The sequence below is a fragment of the Leptonotus elevatus genome, chromosome 14 (assembly GCF_054856555.1).
Source record: "Leptonotus elevatus isolate MCC_2025b chromosome 14, RoL_Lele_1.0, whole genome shotgun sequence".
Classification (NCBI taxonomy): Eukaryota; Metazoa; Chordata; class Actinopteri; order Syngnathiformes; family Syngnathidae; genus Leptonotus; species Leptonotus elevatus.
Window position 1 is genome coordinate 7,339,627 of NC_141252.1, and position 19,697 is coordinate 7,359,323.

At 38.1% G+C, this 19,697-nt stretch overlaps 1 protein-coding gene across 3 annotated transcripts in view; it reads right to left on the reverse strand.

The window, feature by feature from the left end:
* pacrg (PARK2 co-regulated) overlaps positions 1-19,697 on the reverse strand; it is a 227,923-nt gene that overhangs the window by 141,262 nt on the left and 66,964 nt on the right. Inside the window, exon 1 of one of the 3 annotated variants that reach the window (XM_086094264.1) lies at positions 2,214-2,511. The exons of the other annotated variants lie outside the window; for them this stretch is intronic. Within the exon in view, the coding sequence (XP_085950390.1) occupies positions 2,214-2,282 (69 nt within the window). The 5' untranslated portion in view covers positions 2,283-2,511. Of the gene's footprint in view, positions 1-2,213; positions 2,512-19,697 lie in introns of those variants that run through there. 3 annotated transcript variants of the gene reach the window in all.

Genomic DNA, 19,697 nt, shown 5'->3' on the forward strand with positions numbered 1-19,697 from the left:
GTTAGTGATTCAATTTCTATGGCCACAAATACTTTAAAGTATAATAAGCCTATGCTTCAAGTCCCCGTAGCCTTTCAAGGCTTGAAATGGCCCTGTCGTAACCTACAAATCACAGCTCGCCGCAAAGCTGCCCTCTCCGCGGCGATATGTCAGCGACTGCGAGGGAGGAAAACAACACAGGGGTGGCAGACATGAGTAGCAAGCCCCTGAAATGTGTATTTTTTTTTTCCTCCAGGATTTAGCCCGTGGTGAGAGAATATCACTCAGGTTGCACATGTGGTAGATCCTCCCGGGAAATGGTGAATATGTAAGGGCTTTGCGAAGGCTTTCCTGATTGATAAGAGTTTTTTTCATGACCATAGGAAAATTAAAATACAGCAGATGGATGCCACCGATCGTTTTGACGTCGGGTTTTTTTCGTATCAAGGTCATTTCATGTGCTTGCAGTTGCCGTTGGGGTGATACTTTGATTCAACACACAGGTCAAAAGTTTTAGGAGCTTGCTTTGTTTGCTTGCTTGAACCCTCCAGCGCCAGAATACAGATTATCGTTCATAAACTGAAAAAAATCCTCATCGTGCTGATTCCAGTCCGTTCCTGATTGTTTGTCCTCTATTCCTGTTCCAACTGGCTCCTTGTTACTGCTCTGAGAAAAGAATACAATCAAATAGAATATAATACAATAAAACACCACGGAATATAATAGAATACAATAAAATAAAACATATCTTTACTGTTTTGTCCTCTGCTCTACTAATGGAATCGAGTGGTGGGCGGGGCTGTTAAAGGGCCATTTTTTAATGGCCAGTGAATACCGCCTAGCAACAAGTGACAGAACAAATCTTGCGACAGAAACGTGACCAAGAACAAGAGCTTGAAGCCTGTTTCACGCAGATGTAAAAACAAAAAAATAATCACCACACAACATAATCTGGACTTTGAGACTGCACTGGAATTATCACCTCTACACACACACACACACACACACACACACACACACACACACACACACACACACAATACATAAAAGCGCAGAGCAGTACCATTTTATAGACAAACCACAAATTTGAGTGTCCATTCCACCACTTTGCCACCATAAAAAGGTGAATAACAACAAGTAAAATGGCTGTCAAGGAGGCTGACACTCACACTTGCCTGCGAGCGAATTCATGAGGAAAAGGAGAGTCAGACTTTTACCAGGAGAGGAACTCAATTTGAGACAATTGTGAAAACAGAGCTGTACAAAAAGCTTAACCCACTCAACCATGGGTCTGCAAACAATGGGCACCTCAATGGAAAAAGGGTACACAAAAAAAGTCTGTACACACACAAAAAACAACCTCCTTTTGATCAAGCTTCCGGGGAAAAGTAATTCTACGACATGAGATTACAGCAAGTGACCCAGATATGTAAATACTGCAATCGTGTGCGCCATACACCAACAACTCTGTACCCTTTCATGTTAATGCAACCTCTCTAAGGTGTTAGCGCAGACATTTGCATTTTCTTCAGCATGTGGCCCCTGGCTTCAAAAGGTAAAGTTTGACCTTCTTTTTTTTTCTTTTTTTTTACATTGAGATGCTATTAAAACACAGACACAACAAAACAAATATTTTCAAATAAATACGGCATTGCAAGTCCTATTTTAAACTCAAATGTTACTCATGTAAATAACGCTGCTGTCTTTCAAGACAAGTAAGTTCTTTATATGCAGTCAACTTATGCAAGCTTTACTTTGTATTGTACTCAAATTATTATTTACAGGAACGCTATCATATTTTCAAATATGACTCAGATTTTCTCATTTCTCTAATATTGTGAGCATAGCATCTGATTGGCTGAATTGGACTTATTAGATAATATAAAATCATATACTATAATATTTACTTATTATATTTAGCTGTTGTTTAGTAAGATTCTGCTTTACATCATTTCATATCACCATTGTTCCTTTTACAAAAATGTCTATTTTGAAGTTTGTGATTGCTTTTCAAGCTTCATGAATAAATACAGTTGTTAGGTTTAACAATACATCAACTTGCATATTGTTTTTCTCTTCAAACACATCACTGCATAAGTCTATTATTTCCACTCTTAAGATTCACAGGTGAACTAGTGCTGTCGAAACGAGGCTAGTGCTAGCGGCTAAAAAAAAAAAAAAAGAAGCTAACGTCAGCTAAGTAGCACGTCAAACGACGACGTCACGTCACTCACCAAGGTGTTCTTCATGGCGGCCTTGACGGTAAACGCTTGAACGTGTGGCGCTGTTTTACTCCTCAACATGTCTAACAAGTCGTCTTTTCTTTTTCTTCTTTTTTCTGCTTATAATTGGCCAACGTCGCCAAATAGCGCATTTGCTTGGTTGCTATACAACTTTTTACAGACGCCACCGATGGTTGCTGCGCGCGTGTGCGCATGCGTGCGTCAGCAGACCTGTTACCATAGTAACCGGCCAGCCGCGCTGATATACAGAGCAACAACGACAAAAAAAGTGTTGCAGTTCATCAGCAGAAGCAGAAGTCCTCCGCGTTAATACGTCTTTAATGGTTGCACTTAATTATTCAACAGTGGCGCCCCCCTCCCCCTACAACACATTAATACAGAGAGCCTTTTTTTTTTTTTTGCGATCATTAGGATGATTTATTGTATCTCTGCCTAATCATTTTAATCATGGCGAGGTCAGCGTGGTGAAGCAGTTGTAGTGTGTTTGCATGCAAGCATTTACACAAGGCGGGTCAAATGATTTGTTGGATCACTCCACATGCTAAATGAATGCAATGGCTCATATTAAAAATCTGCATTTTTTTTTCCAACAGCAAGAGAGTTGAGCACTTAACTGAAGGTGACCTATCATAGAAATCATCATCATTATTAAACGTTGCAACACATTTTGCACCTGGCCCCAGATACAAAATAAAAAAACAAAAACTCTTTTTTTTTAAACACACAAAAAACTCTAAAACTATAATATAGGTTCAGTGCTAAAACAAGAAAAAGTGCCATCTGTATCTGTACTTATCATTGAAAGTTGATTTGATAAAGCCAAATATCATGATTCTTGTAATCTAACTTATTTTCATGCCACAGTTGTTTGGTAAAGTTGCAGTGAATGCTTAAAAGACTGAAAGTGAAAATGTTTTAAGTGTACAAATCTAAATGAAGTAAGTCATTAATATTACTTCACCGTCGGTTTGCACTTATTTTAATTTTAATGTATGGTAAATCTGATATTGTTTATTGTAATACACATTGAAGAGGAAGTCAACCGCCCCAAAAAATTCTTGACAATAATATGTTATATGTGACCTCACTAGTCTCAACATGACATTCTGATTAATATTGTGTAAGTGGAATATGAGTTAAGCAGCAAAATCCAACCGTTTTTTTATCATTGTCAGAAGGCGGCCATTTTGCCACTTGCTGTCAAGTGAAATTTACATCACAGTCGCTCAGGCCTCAGGTAACAACCAATCACAGCTCAGCTTCAGAAGACAGGTGAGCTGTGATTGGTCGTTGCCTGAGCCCTGAACAACAGTGATGTTATCTTCAGTCGACAGCAAGTGGCAAAATGGCCGCCCCCTGAGATGGACAAAAACGACTGGATTTTTCTATATTATATATATATATATATATATATATATATATATATATATATATATATATATATATATATATATATATATATATATATATATATATATATATATATATATATATATATATATATATATATATATATATATATATATATATATATATATATATATATATATAATATAGAAAAAAAAAATATATATATATATAAAATATATATATATATATAAAACTCATATTCTACAAATGTAATATTAATCAGAATGTCATGTTTAAACTAGTGAGGTCACATATAAAACATTATTGTCAAGAAATGTTTAAGGTTGACCTCCACTTTAAAGTTGCTTGTGTTTGTTTAAAAAAAAACATGGGTTAGGGACCTTGACAAAATAATCACACATTAAATCGCAATCGCAATATTGAAGAAGAAAAAAAAAATCACAATTGTATGTTTTTACTAAACATTCAGCTTTTGCTGGAACTCTGTCCTATGCTGTGATTGGTCACTCTGTGTTTCAACGGGGTGCGGCTTAGCGAAACTTGATTTGTCTAGTTAGAAAACAGCAAGAGCACTGCATCATTCCAATTTAGGGATGTGGCACTCTTAATTCTCCAATATATATATATATTTTTTTGCCTCAGGAGAACTTCTTGTGAGCTGGTGCAAGTGTTATTAATCGCCAGCGCACAGGCAATTTCTCTAAAAGCCCCTATTTGTTTTTTATGGCTCCTTGGAGAGTGGTGGGTATAACAGCAACGGGCGGGAGACTGTAAACAAGGCATGCGAGGAAGAAAAGTGATGTCCCTGTCAGCAATCCGGTCTCTCTCTCTCTCTCTCTCTCTCTCTCTCTGCTTTTCCCTCGGAGGATTACCGAGAGGAAGAAGGGAGTTTTCAGAGAGGCAAACTGGAGCGTCAGCAGCCCGACTTCAGGACTGAGGAAATTATTGTTCAAACGGCAGCAGCGCGCTATCTCGCTCCTCCTGTCAATGCAGGAGGCCTTGCAGCAACGGTGAATGAAATTCAAAGTCGCGAGAGAGTTTTTTGCATGTCTCTCATGATGTGCGAATGTGTGTGCGTGCAGATGTCAGGTTCATAATTCAAACTTCACACCGCTTCAACATACATTAATATAGGAGTGTCATCATGCTGGTTCAGATTTGCCATGTTTAAGTTTGCATTGCGAAAGTGTCAAATGGATCAGATCCAGAAACAATTTGGTTTGACGGTACATTCTGCCTGTTAATTTTATGCAAATAAGTCCAAATATGACGTGATGTAATCTTACAGGCAAGGTGGAATTTTTACATTAACATGGGTGTCAAAAGTATCATCTGGATCAGATCGGTATTCAATTTGGTTTAAAACTACTCTCTAAGACTGCATATACATTCCAAATTTCAGGCAAATCAGATACATTAATTGTCTTCATCAAGTGGGTTTGCGATGATGCCAAAAAGTGCATTCTGGATCCGATTTGGATGACACTTGGTTTGCGGTTCCATTCTAAACGTGGGTGCACATTGGGAATGTCATGCAAATAAGATAAAAACATTGCCGAGTATCTAAACATGGCAAATGGGATTTTTCCTTGCATTAAATTGACAATGTTGCCAAAAAATGTGATCATGTAGATCAGATCTGGATAGAATCTGGTTTCATTTCACATTCTGAGACGGCAAATTTGGGGCAAATCAGAACTATTTTGACAGACACCAAATTGTCTTAAAGTCAAATGTGTTGTTTTTATCATTTTAATTTGCATTGATGCCAAAAGTGCATTGTGGATTAGATCTGAATGACTCTTGGTTCTAAACTTGAATGAAAAAATATTATCGTTAAATCAGATCAGATTGAATCTATATGTGTTGCAAAGGATTTTGTCAAACGATAACGCCACAAGGACCCATCTCAAAATAAAGTCACAACGATTTCTTGTGTAAAAATAGAATTGCTGCCCAAAAGTAAATCTGGATCATATTCGGATGAAATCTCGTTTGATATAATGTAATACAGCAACATTTTGTACAAATCAGAGCTTTGGCAGCGATATAAGCCTCTGAACATACTGAAAAGAATGACGCATGTGGGAATTTAAAATGCTTACAAATGCGTGATCTAAATCAGATCCGCAGGAAACCGAGTTTGACATTGATGTTATAAAACATACATTATTCGCAAACTGGATACATCTTTAACAAAAAATATATGCACAGTGTATTCATATTCAATTTACATTAGGCCTTTTTTTTTTATTATTATTCACGTTGGCGATGTCTGTGGTGTGGCTACATCCTCCTTCTGTCAATTGGAGCGCATTAAAGCTCACCTGCCGCCGTTCACCGTGTGGTTGGAAACAGCAATTATGATATCATTAGAGCAGGAACTTGTACCTACATCACAGGGGACCCGGGGGGGGGGGGGGGCAGAAGAATCTCTGCAGGAAAAAGGACAGCGGAGATTTTTGCTGCAGTGTCGCTTGCGTCCCCAATTACCAGGAAGAAACATGGCTAGCAGCCATTAGAGTCGGCCATTAGGTTGGAGAGAAAGTGGCCCGGGGGCTTTTTGGCTTTAACAATGAGCCACAAGTAAAAAAAAAAAGAAAAAAGAAAAAAAAAAGGTATATGACAGGCATAAATGATAGCCAACAGACATATGTCACAATGTTTAATCATAGCAAAAATGGCATTATGGAGTGTCGTATTTCAGTATTCTCGTGTCTCCGCCTCCACAGGATAAACCTGCCGTAGTACCAACACTGACCTGTGAGAGGCAGCATTGGGAAATATGGTATAGGTTTCACTTTTACAATTATTATATATATTTTTAAGCAGATCATGGAGGAAAACTACGACCAGGGTTATAAAAATGTTGTCTTTTCATTTTTTATTTTTATTTTTTTTTTTTTTACGGAGTATAAATTCGTTTTTAGAGGGGTTCGTAAGTTTCTATTTCTTAGTTGAGTTTTATTAGTTTTGGTCTTAGTTTGAGTAATTGTACATAAGGAATATATGCCAAGTGTCAGATAAAAACACACAGTCACAAAGTATTGCGTAATGAAATTAACTACAATTGTTTGATCTTCCTTCTTGTACTGCTCCTACAGCAACACCAAAATAAACACATATAAAATACATCCAGAAAACTAATGTATGAAATCAAATGACAAAAAATTAAAAAAATGAAATTTTTGCGATATAGTTTTCAAAGCATAAGATGTAGTTTTAGTTTGTCAAAAGCACTCTTATTCTTTTAACGAAAATGTTTTACTTATTTTTATTAGTTTTGGTTAACTATGATAACCTCTCAACACAGGATATGTATTCAAGATAATCCTTCAGACAAATCCAACATTTGTGCTAACTGCTGCTAATTGCTAACTGCTTGTGTCTGTGTCTTTCGGAGGCCAGGCATATAAACAATACGGGAGTTAGAGCACAGACAGTCTGACTCGTTTCCTTTAAGTTGCTACGTTGTGTTTTCCATGGTATATTAATATTAATTCTTTTTTTTACCCTACTTCTGACTGCTACCTTTTAATATTGAGATTCATCTGAGCCTTTAGAAGCTCTCCCCGGGTCACATGGCTTTTTTGTCAAATGCAACTCAGGCACCCGTATGGTTCAACCCTGCAGATGCTTCACGCGTTAGCTACTCCCAGGCATGTCGTCTTTGTGATGCCGGTAAAAGCTTTTTCGCTTTTTATTTATTGATGGACCTTATGAAAATAATATTCCCTATCCCTGCCAACATTATCCTGTGTAGGAGTTTCATAGCAAAAATACAATGTTTGTACTGCAGCATATTTGCATTTTCTTTGGGGAGTGTGTGTGCCTAGCGGCGCCACTTCCACTTGAGATGACGTCATCGGGGCTGTGCACACGGGTTTTGTGCTGAAGCCTCTTGGGAAATGCTGCTTTGAAACACCAATAAATAAAGAGGACATATTGTGCAAAATGGCCTTTTTCAAGTGCTTGTATACAGGAAGTTGAGTCTGCGGAGTGTCTCTGTAAGCGTGAAATGAAACAATCAAGTAAATATGGTATATTATCTGCCGACTTCCTCCCACCTCTGGCGGACAGGGGGCAAAACGCCGTGACAGGTTTCAGGTTCAGTCGAACAGGAAGTGGTGTAAAATGTACATTTACAATCAATGATGTCATTTATATAGTGTATATATTATTTCAATTGTCAACTCTCTCTGTGTGTGCCCCACATACACACAGTTTGTTCACTCACTCTTCTCGCTGCCCTCTGTTGCATAGGCTCCACCCCCACATACTTACATCCAATCGCATTCAGATAGCTTTAAGCTACATTTTTGCTATAATTATAGTTGGTTAGTTTCAGTGCGTTATCATTTTAATTTTAATTTAGTCCATTAACTTAAATGTTTTTTTTTGTTTAGTTTTAGTTATTTAACCTTGGCTCTGTACTATTTACGGTTTGGCCAACGATAGTACTTGAATGGTACGGTTCAAATATTTTACGAGTTACAATACAGAAACCGATTTCATCATTATGGCTACTTTGGTTCCTTCTCCATCTTGCACTTTTTTTTTTAAATAGCAAACCAGCTTGACCCTCTGATGCATACCGGTGTACAGCGGCAACTTTCGGGTGTCATCGTTGTCTCGCCGGTGAAAGCAGCAACGCTCAGTTGATCGCACAAGCCTCTCGCTGGCATTGGGATAAAAAAAAAAATAATAATAATCCTGAACCACTCTGCTTCTTTCCCTGCGCCGCTCTTTCATTCAACCCTCGCTCTGTCCTTTGAGTGCTCCTCTGGGTAAGATCAGTGTCACTCCAATGAGCCGAAGAGGCGTCACCTCGTCGGCTGGTGCGGTGCCGCCGAGACCTTTCCTCGCCCGTGTCGATTTTTTCCCGGGTTGCAATCAGCGAACATTAGCGAGAACCACACAGGGCCGTCATTAATCACGCATCTGCTGCAGAGAATGGCTCCTCCTCCAGCATTGCAAATGATGAGGGCAATCTTTTTAAATATTTCCGAGTTGGAGCCTGTTAAATATAAAAATAAAAAAAAGGCCGTGTAACGCCTAAGTAAACACACGCTGTTCTAGCTGGGGGACTACTTATTGTGGCCATGCATCAGTTGTAGGAAAATGTTATTTACATTTACCCTAATGCAGTGCAGATGTTCTCCATCTGTACTAATACCTTTTTGCCCACGCTTGTCGATTTTTATCACCAGTGTACCATTTTCCAAATGAAAGCTATCTTTGCACATCGTGTATATACACACAGACTGAAGCTATTTGTTATTCTTGTAAAGTATTTGATATTCTTTCACCTATCCATCTATCTAATCGAGCGTTAAGGTTTCTGTAGAGGTTTTGGGCTTCAAGTCATTTGGTTTTCAAGTTAGGCTTTCGGGCAAGTGTTCGAATTTTTAAAAAAAAACAGGGTTTCAAGTCAGGGTTTTGAATGATGGTTTCACAGCCTGGGTTAGGGTTTCAAAATAGGGTTTCAATACATTGTTAGGTTCTCAAATTAGGGATCAAAAGGCAGGGTACAGGTTTAAAAAATAATTTCTAAGACAGTGTTAGTGGTTTCAAGTCCAGGTTAGGTTTGCAAATGAGCCAGGATTAGGGTTTTAAACTAGAGTTTAGGTTTTAACGTAGGGACTGAAGACAGCGTTAGGCTTCCAAAAACAGTGTTTTGTTTTGTAAATTATGAATTTAAAAGCCTGAGTTAGGGCTTCGAGTCAAGGCTAGCCTTAAGTTGGGTTTAGCCTAAGTTCAAAATGTGGTTTTAAGTCAGGTTTAGGTTTTTAATCATACTGCAGAAAGCTTTTTTTTGTTGAATATACGCCATCCATCGCCATCAAAAGCTTGTCAAACAAACTGCAAATGACAGAAACAGTCTGAAAAAACAATTAGTGTGTTCCCCAGTTTGGACAGATCCAAATGTACGGATGGCTTTAAACGACCGCGCAGTTGGCAGGAATACTGGATATCGGCCTCGCTCACAAAGCCACAGCATATTGATCTTCATGCATTATAGAAGCAGCTCTGAGGCCAGATGATATTGGGGGGGCATATTCGCTACACTCAGCAAATGTGCATAACGTGCCCGCTGGAGCATTGCAGCACATAATCAGTCCCAGTGATGAACATATGGATGATAACATCTATAATGGCGGCGCAGCACTCAGGTTGCTCATTGTTTACACAATAATATTCGTTACTGCTAATGCACTTTTATATCCTCCCTTAGTTCATTGGCACCTCTTGAAGCTGCTTTTCCATGTGTGAAGATAAGTGAACCACTATAATAATACCAGAAATTAAGTAAAAGTAGGCGCTATGCTTTTACCTGCATGCAAATTTATATAGCAAACATCTGCGTGACAGATTTCCATTAGAAAGGCTTCATCGTAAAATGCAAAATATAGTAAAATTACTCACAATGTGATTAGCTGACAGGAAATATTGTGTTGTTAATCTTTGGGCAGCCATTTTCATGTCAGTCATTCAGCTAAATGGTATACTTGCATTAGCAATACAAAGAAAAGTAGCATTAGCAAATCAAATAAAACTGCTTATCATGTGAATACATCTGAATAGAACAGAGTGGGAACCGGAAACCGTTTATAGGCAAGCTTTGTTTCTATGCTTGTCTTTAGCTACAGTGCTTACAACTAAATGTAAAAACTATTTATGTTAGCAACATTTGAGTAACAAATTTACATTTATAAAATACTGCTGAAAAAAGCTACAGTAAGACGTAAACGCTGCTATAAAAAGATACAGTAAGGCTAGCCATTATTTGAAGAAGTCCGACAAGAAACAATCTGTTGGAAAGCTCACCGGTCAAATCCATGCTAGTCATCGGCCACAGTGCTTTCAGCTGCATGCTATTTATGTTAGCACCATTTGACTGACACGTTTTCATTCAAAACACTGTTAAATAAAGATAAAGTAAAAGTATATATCATATGAAGAAGATCCACAAGAAAAAAAATTTGTGAAAGCTTTACGGTCTTTTCCATGCTAGATTAGCATGCTTTCAACATGCTAATTATGTTAGCAACATTTGTGTGTCAGGTTCTACTGCATTATAACATTGAAATGGAGTAACACTGCTCATCATTTAGAAGCACAATTTCTACTCTAACTTCACAAGTCATTTCTATGCTAATCATTAGCCACTATGCTTTCAGCAATTTTCAATGTAAATAAACTTTTGTGTGGCACATTCAGCTACATGCTACTAAAATTAGCATTACTTGTCTATCCAATTGATAGGACGCCAGATTATCACAGGCTTTTCTAGTCTGAATCGTCACATTGGCAACACTTTAATGCTCTGGAGAAACGCGCTCCGGTGTCACCCATGGTTCAGTGTCACATGACCCTGAACGCGTGAACAGTAATACCAGTAAAGCCAGTGGGGCATGCCAAAGATGGCGGATTCACCTTGGTGAACATTCTGTCAGTGGATTGAGGGAAGCGAGTGCAGCGAAAGGGAGAAGGAAGGGAAGGTCGTGTCAATGTGGCGTTACAGCTGCCCAAACATTCCATTTGAAGATGTTGACAAAAAATGCTCAGGTATAGCTACAGGGGGGAAAATTCTGTCTAAGCAAAGTTAATAATATTCACTTTTGATTGACACTCTTCAAGAGGTAAGAATGATTTGGTTGCGGAGGAAATTTTGTAACCTTCAGGCTCCCAATTTGTCCCATATCACTCCGCCAAATCCTTGCTGACCCTGCCGCCATGTTGGGGGACATGGCGGCCAATTTACCAACCACCCAAAAACTCCTCCCATCTGTTTTGAGTTTGTTTTGGAGCACTGTACTAATCACCCCCTATGCATGAATGGCTTAAAAGGGGGGACCATTTCCGAAAAAAAAAAAACGTAAACAAACATACAAGGAAAACGGCGTGAAAAAATCAACTGATCCCCCCCCCACCCCCCCTCCACTCGGAGAGATTCAAAGACGTGTAGAAAAACAAACTTTAGCCGTAATTAGACGAAGGCGGCTACATCGCAACTGGCAAGCCGGGATGTCTAAACACCCCGCAGTTTTGCTTTAGAAGATTCCGAGTGAATTCAAACAGAGCCACGGGCCAGCTCCATGAGCATGTTTTCCCACAAAACACCGCCCGTAACGATGCTGCCTGCTGGGGGGAAGAGGTGTCCCGGCAGACTTGAAAGCTGCGTTTCTGTACACTCAGCGCTCTAACACTTGAAAAGAAAGGAACCAGACCAGTCAGTGGGATTCTGCTTTTCTCTCAAAAAAAAAAAATGATTTCCATAAAGATGGGATTGATTCGCTCATCTGCGGATTGACGAAAACCAATCACAGTGCTAGCACAGATGAGGTCTGTCAGTTTCCTTGTCGCACTCTTTTAAATTGAGCTGTGTTTTTTTATATTATGCATTTTTATACATTTAGAGGAAATTACGGTTAAATTTAAATGTACGAAATAACTACGCTCAAATGTTAAAGCCATGCTACCAACATGAGGCATTTTCTACGTGCTAGCTATCTATGACACTAGCAAGATTAGCATATTTTGGACTATTTAAACTCTTTTTTTTTTTTTCATTTATCTGCACAGTAATCTCAATTAGCGGCAGCATGAATGTCAGTTGCTTCACCCTGAGGGTGGTGGGCCGCGAGCGGGGTGGGGGGGGGGGGGGGGCTGGCCCAGAAAAACAATAACAGACTGTGTCACACTTAAAGGCTTTTTTTTTTTTTTTAATGAGGAGCTAAGGGTAAGAGATGATCTACCTTGGAAAGTCGCATTGTAATGGAGGTCAGCGTGGACCGTCTTGTGTGGGCGTGCGCGCGCGTGTGTTTCTTTAATGCCAGATGAAGAATGATTTTGGGGGTACACCTGCAAGGCCCGGCTTGTTTCCTTCCCCTGCCAACGTACTCACATGGAATTATGAGTGACGGCAGAGGTGACTCGACCGTCTGCCTGACTGACTGCAACGACCGTCTTACACGTGTCTTTTTCGTCTCCCGCGTGGATGTCGTCTGTCATTCGCAGGCGGTGTTTTTCCTGGGAATAAACAAGGTAATATGGCGGCTTGGTGAAAACCAGCAGAGACAAAGAAAAACACTCTTTCTTGTTTCTTCTTTGATGAGGATGAGGCCAATAAGCACAGACCTATTTTGTTTTTCTGCTTGACGGACTGACCAATTAACAGCAAAAGTCACACATGAACACTTGCGTTGGTAATAAAGTTTAGACAACAAACTTTGAGCAAAAACAGAAAGCGGCAATAAGGAGGGACTAATCAAATTTTAAAGCAATATTTTTCAAATTAAAGTGTTATAATGTGTGTAAACAAAATTATGAAAGTATTTAAAGCAGCCGTGTCCAAACTATGGCCTGGGCGGCCATTTGCGGCCCACCGTCCAATTTTTAGTGGCCCGCAGCATATACAAAAAAAGAACATTTTACTTTGTCAGTTAGTTTTGTGAAGATATTGCATTATTAATTACCATCATTTATTGAACTTAATGCGCTTGTATATTATACAATATCATATTAAATGTAAAATCTATACAATATGATGGATTTTCTTAATTTCGCGTGTACTCGGGTATAATACAACCTCTCTATATATATATATATATATATACATATATATATATATATTAGGGGTGTCAAAATTAGTGCATTCATTTTGAGTTAATTTAAAGTTCCTTTAATGCCACTAATTTTTTTAACGCGCGATTAATGACTGAATGAATTCCAGTCGCAATGCAGCAGACACATCCACGTCAAAATTTTGCAGTAATAAACTGAATAATAATGCATATATTTGTGGAGACTGGTGTCAAGTTGTATTTTACAATTCTAAAAATGTTAAAAAATTCACAAGTTACTTAATGTTAAAGATTAGATCACTCTTAATATGAAAAGAAAAATGCACCAATGTCTTACAAATGCAATAATGCCATCTAGTGGCAAAAAAATAACCAACACAAATCAATGTCACTGTCGTTTTTTTTTACAGTACAGTACATCTTTTTAATTTTAACTAAATTTTCCGATTATGAAATTACTGTATCAATGACTAAAAGATGCAGCCATATTTCTATTAGTTTAACATTTTTTCCACTTTTATGTTAACAAGAGTATGAGATACTATAACTTAACATACTATAACTATAACTTGGACACTTAAAACATATATATCTTCAGGCCTACTCACACACACACATTACATTTTGTCTGGTTACTTGGTTTGACTTGGAAAGATGCCGCGAAAACTTTTTGATCCAGTGAACGCACAAAACCCCTCACTGGCACCCTAACGGCAACTTTCTGCTGCTATTAAAAGAGGCAATTGATTTGTGGTTTATTGTCAAGACAATGTGTGCGTCGAAATAAGCTTATTTTCGGTAAACAACAACAACAAAAAGAAGGGACGTATGCGGAGTGCGCGCATCGGGTCTGGCTGAGCGAGCAAGCTAATTAACTTGAAAAAGCATAAACATGTAAATTGCAATGTGCTACTGTGAGGATCTAATTAAAGCCAGTGGAATGTTAAGGACCACATTTCAGATGAGAAACGATATATCATTGGGCTCGATGTGCACTATTCTTTCCCCCTTCACAGCTGCATAAGCTTCATGCAAGGTGGCACTGTATACTTTGCAGAGAAAATGAGACACGAAAGCTGCATTTCCACTGACTTGTAATGTCTGGTATGAAAAGGTTCTACATATTATTTCCACCCACTGTCTCCCCTCCTCCTTCTTCTTCTTTAGCTTTTCCTTCCCTTGCATTTGATTCATTAAAATGTCCAATGAGGTCGTGCCTTTCTGTGAATCTTCCAGTCTCTCTAGCTCTATTGCAACCTGCTGACGACACTTTTGACATTTTGTGAAAATATTAAGGCGACATCAGCTACTGGACACAAATTCCTCCGTGTTTATTTATTTATTTTTTTTTTTGCAGAATTAGCCAATAAAGATGATCGTGATGACTGTGATTGTGACTCAAAATGCATTAGGCTGCTTTTAAACGGCAGTCCATCTTAATCCATAATTGAAAATGCATATCAAAGCCCCAAAACGCCGCAGCTTAAATGAACTCATTCCCCTTTTGGGTTTAACTGCTGCACATTTTGAATACTTAAGCTGCCGTTCAGGCAGATGGAGGTGGAAGCAGGCTTGACGACTGCATGGCTTTTAGCGGTGCATTAAAGCAGACTCGCTAACAAATAAATGGGCTGGATGATCGAATGCGCTCGCCAAGGCGTGACATCTTTCCACCGACGTTCAAGGGCTTTGTCACCATCCCAAAAACCAGAAGTCTGGCGTAATACCGTGACTGACCTGTGAGAGGCAGCAAGGGGATCCAGACTGCCACAAACTACGAAGAAGTTGTCACAGTAGAAGAAGAAATAAGCCCAAATTCACTCTTTTTTTTTTTTTATTAATTGCCTTAGCTTTTCATGAAGCTGCCATTTTACTGTGCATTCACTTTGGCCCGGTTCTTTCTTAAGGTACAGGTTAGAGTCAGGAGAAAAAATTCTGCTGATAAGCGAGAAAGCCCTGATGGACACAACATGTTTACAAGCGGCAGTAAATACTTCCTACTTAATACCGTTTCATCCTCGGCTTCACTCATCCCTCCCAGCGTCTTGCACTTTTGTTAGCCCACTAAAGGTTTTATACGCGCACCAGAGACGCGGGCGCTGTGTCCCTTTTTGCAGGCGCATGAGTGACGAGCCACAGTAAACAAGCCTGAAAAAGGCGATAAATAGAGCCAAGTGGCAAAGCGGCGGCAAGTCATGCTTGAGTGAGAGCTGGCGGGACGCCGGTGACAGGCTCAAGTGCGTTTTTCCTCTTTAGCTTTTCATTTAAGGAATTTTGGGCTCCATGCGACAAAATAAAATGCAAAAATATTAATAAACGGATAATGAATGTATATTAGTCATATTCCTTTCTGCACGTTATTGCAAAATTTATGTTGGAACACCTGTTGCGTGAGGGTTACAATTACCGTAACGTCAATGCTACTTTCGTTTGCCCGCCTATGGCTTTTTGTATTGGATCTTAGCATTAAGCTAGCAATATCTTACATAATTAGACTAAGTCCGATTTCTGAAGGAATTATGTGGGAACGCTGAAAGCTGAATGCTAATAGCTAAATGCTAAGATAATTGGTAATAGCTAAATGCTAAGATGAATGCTTTTGAAGCAAATTGAAAGATAAATTATGTGAAAATTACAAAGTATTAAATGTAGTTGAAAAATAAATGAATACAAAAATAGGGAAAAGTTGATTAACGTTAAAATGCGCAAATACTGTAAGGAATCAGACGATAAATACACCGCAAGGCGGGAATTTTTGAAGCAAGTTGAAATTTGAATGCTTCCAGCATTCCCACAATAATTTATTTACTTTCTTATCCCTATACTTCAACTAGGAAGGGTTATTATTTGTAAGTTGTATCACTGTACGTTTTCTGGACTAAAATACGTAACTTTAGTTCTTTTCTGTTGTCTTTTTCATCTACAACTTGAATCTCACCGTCATTCATCGACATGAAAAGTGAGGTTGTTATCCTTATTGATATTTCCTCGTTACAAACATTCACACATGCTGCCAGGAGGTCATATTGATGTAATGACAAATTCCCTAAGCATATTTATATTCATTGCTGTACAGGGGAACGTACTGTGTTTTATCGATCGAGTGAGGGCAAACGGCCGTATATATTATAAGTTGGTAAAAAAAAAAATCACTTCAGGCTTTGTTTATTTTTTCTTCAGATGAGTGAAGAATTTCTTATGGGTTTTTTTCTTCTTCAGCTAGTTGCGCCGGGGGCCAATCATCCGGCTTTACATATTCATCGCCCGGGCACAAAATAATTTATTACAACAAACAAGCTATTAATAAAAAATCAATAAGAGTCTCCCAGACGTGCTGTGTGCAAAAACGCTAATGAATTTTTAAAAAGCTCTTAGGTGAAGCACAGTGGAGAGAAAAAAAGAAAAGAAGGTGCTTGATGGCTCAAAAAATGAGTTTTTGTCCGCATCCCATAGTCACAATGAATTATTTTCTGTGTGTGCCTGTGCAGCAGAAGGAAAAATGAATGGAAAAAAGCCATTAGAACGCTCGTTTATTGCCCCTCGCATTGCATTTATGGCTGTTGATGTGTGTTAAACATGTGCTGATGCATTTCATATCTCCGGGGCTCATTTCCTTTTATTTGACCTCCAAGTGCCTTTTTGGTATGTGTATGCAAACGTAATAAATATATTTATCATATTTGTAAAAGACATTATGCTTTCACACTTTTCCGCAATAAAAGGGAAAAGGAGATATGCGGCATGAATTGGATTGAAACTTGCATAATATAATGTTTGAAATAAAATGTTGAGATACAAACGTATATTTTTACATGATAAACATTTGTGGTTTGGTTTGAATGTTTTGAGGCTGTTTTTGTTTGACCTTTATTAGGGCCATATAATTCCGTGTGCAAAATTCAGCCACTTAAGCTAGTTTCACTTTGCAAAATGAAATTTAGTAGGCATGTCTATCATGAGTAGACCCACAAAAACGTCTCAGCAACCCATGCGCTAAAAGACATAAGAAACCTGACAATTTAGGGCCCATTTAGCCCCAATAGCTTCAATGAGGCCCCATGCATATGGTACAAATTGAAATTGCTCCATGACTATTCTGAGGCCAAAAAAATTGTCTTTTGAGGGCTTTGCCATTGTGGAAAAAACTCACCAAATTTTGCAAGGCTTTTTGGTAAGGATCAAAAGCATGACCAACCATAATTGCACTAATTGGGTCCCACAAATCCAGATCCCTTTAGAAACGCAACACTTGGTACATGTCTATCATAAGTATCCATCCATCCATTTTCTTACCCGCTTGTCCCCACAAAATAGTCTCAAGCATTAATGCTTCAGAGGACACAAAAAGTTTGCCATTTTGGTTTCAAATAACATAATTTCCAGCATTGTCTTAAGAGGAATTTATCAAAAATAAATAAATACATAAATCAGATTGCTGCCAAATTTGAACCAAAACTGTGAGGAATTCAAATTTTGCCTGTGTGGTTTGATCACTCGTCCTAAAAACTTTCTTTCTTTTTTTTCCCCCTAATAACACAGTTCAGCAAGATTGGACCAAATTCTATCCCAGTTGCCAGTTTGCAACCTGAAATTTGGTAAATCCATTTATAATGAGTAGAGACACCAAAAAGTCTCAAGAAACAATACGGATTTTTGGGTTATAATTTTTTTTACATTTTTCATTGTTTTTTATTTATTTAATTATTTTTGTTTTTTCTTTATCATTTTTAAGTTCAGTTATTTTGTTTTGTTTTCAGTGTGTTTGTTAGTTTTTATTAGTTTTCATCTTTTTGAAAATGCTTTTTTTTTTTAAGTTTAGTTTTACTAGTTTTAGTATTACTTTTAGTTTTTAATATATATTTGTCGACTGAAATATATATATTTTTTTTAAAGATGAAAATGAAGTATTGTGTAAGAAAGTAAAAGTAAAGAAAAATTCCTGTACGGCCGAACATGATAATACACAGAATAGGCGATGCTAAACTATGAGTAATCTGAATTGCTCGTGGCCGGAGCATGACATCACGGGCTCTCGCTGGGCAGCATGTAGCCCGAGCGGCCGTATGTTCCGCACCCTGCTGTTGCGTGCGCTCCCGTGGAGCTTTGTGCATGTTTGTGTGTATTAGTGTTGGTATGATCCCAAAGTGGTCCAAACAGCTCCCCAGTACAAAGGGGAACATTGAAGGTGGCAGCTACGCTTGGCTGGTCAGGCAGGATTGCAACAGGAAGAAAAATGACCTCCTAGTGCGTGCGCGTGCGCGTGTGCGTGTGCGTGTGCGTATGAGAGACAGAGAGACACCCTTTTTCCAATTAGGAATACAGTAACCTCCTAACCAAAAGGGTCACTGTAGTATTAGCTTTAATTTGGACGACGTGCTTTGCATAGTTTACAAACTTTTGTCAGTTGTTTCAGTTGGAGGTGAGACAAAATATTGATGCGGTGATTTATGGTATCGTTAGTATAGATCCGGTATCTAGGATCCATTATCGATAGTTTGTGAATTTGCCATTAATATAAATAGTATATTGAATATTGAATGTACTAAGTAGAAAGTTTCCGGTTCAGATCAAATTTTAGACTTTCTACATGGACCCACACCAAATATTGTCATTATTTTGATGATGCTTATAATTTTGCATATGTGGATTTTGTAGGATTTACGGTATTCTTGTTTTATGGGAGCAAATTTGGAGGCTTTACGAGTGTGGATTTTTGGCGGATTTAAAAAATATATATATACACCCACTCATATGCTCCCAAAAATGTATAAATACATTGTATTTTAAATGTTTTAATTGTCCCATAGACGTATTTATACGTTTATGCATTTTAATTTTATTTTTATGCTCGAGCTAGAGAATTCAGAAGGCTTTGATGCAGTCTCTCAACTGCACAGAATGGTTGAAGCAATAGTAGTTATTACACAAACAGACAGCAGGTGGCAGCAGAGCTAAAGAGATCAACCAGGGCCAAGTTGCAAACAAACTGATTTCCCTACTGTTCTAAAAAGATTTGTGAATAATGATGAAACCTAGCTATATTCAAATGATGATTGCTTTAAAACGGAAACAGGTAGAAATATACTTTTTTTCCTGATGAAAGAAGAGACTCTAATCTTTCTTTCTTTTCTTTCGGTCCATATTTTTATAGCAATAGAACACAATATTCTGTGGGCCTCACTAAATCAGTCAAAATCCAGCAAAACAGCCGGGAGCGAAGGGGGTTGCTTCAGGGAAAATAGCTGGCAGTGAAGGAGTTAACAAAAGACGATGATGATGATGGCATTCAAACAAGCAACATTAAACAACAATAAAGGGTAAAAACAAAGAAAAAACAGCCACTAAACAATATGCGCATAAAATCAGCATAACAAATGCACACACACAAAATGTTGGCAGAAAAAAAATTATCTTACATTTTCTGTGAATTGACGGTAGTCTTGTTTTTTTTTGTTTTTTGTTTTTAAACCTATCTAACTTTAGGTTGTTGTTTTTTGTTTTTTTACAATAATGTTAC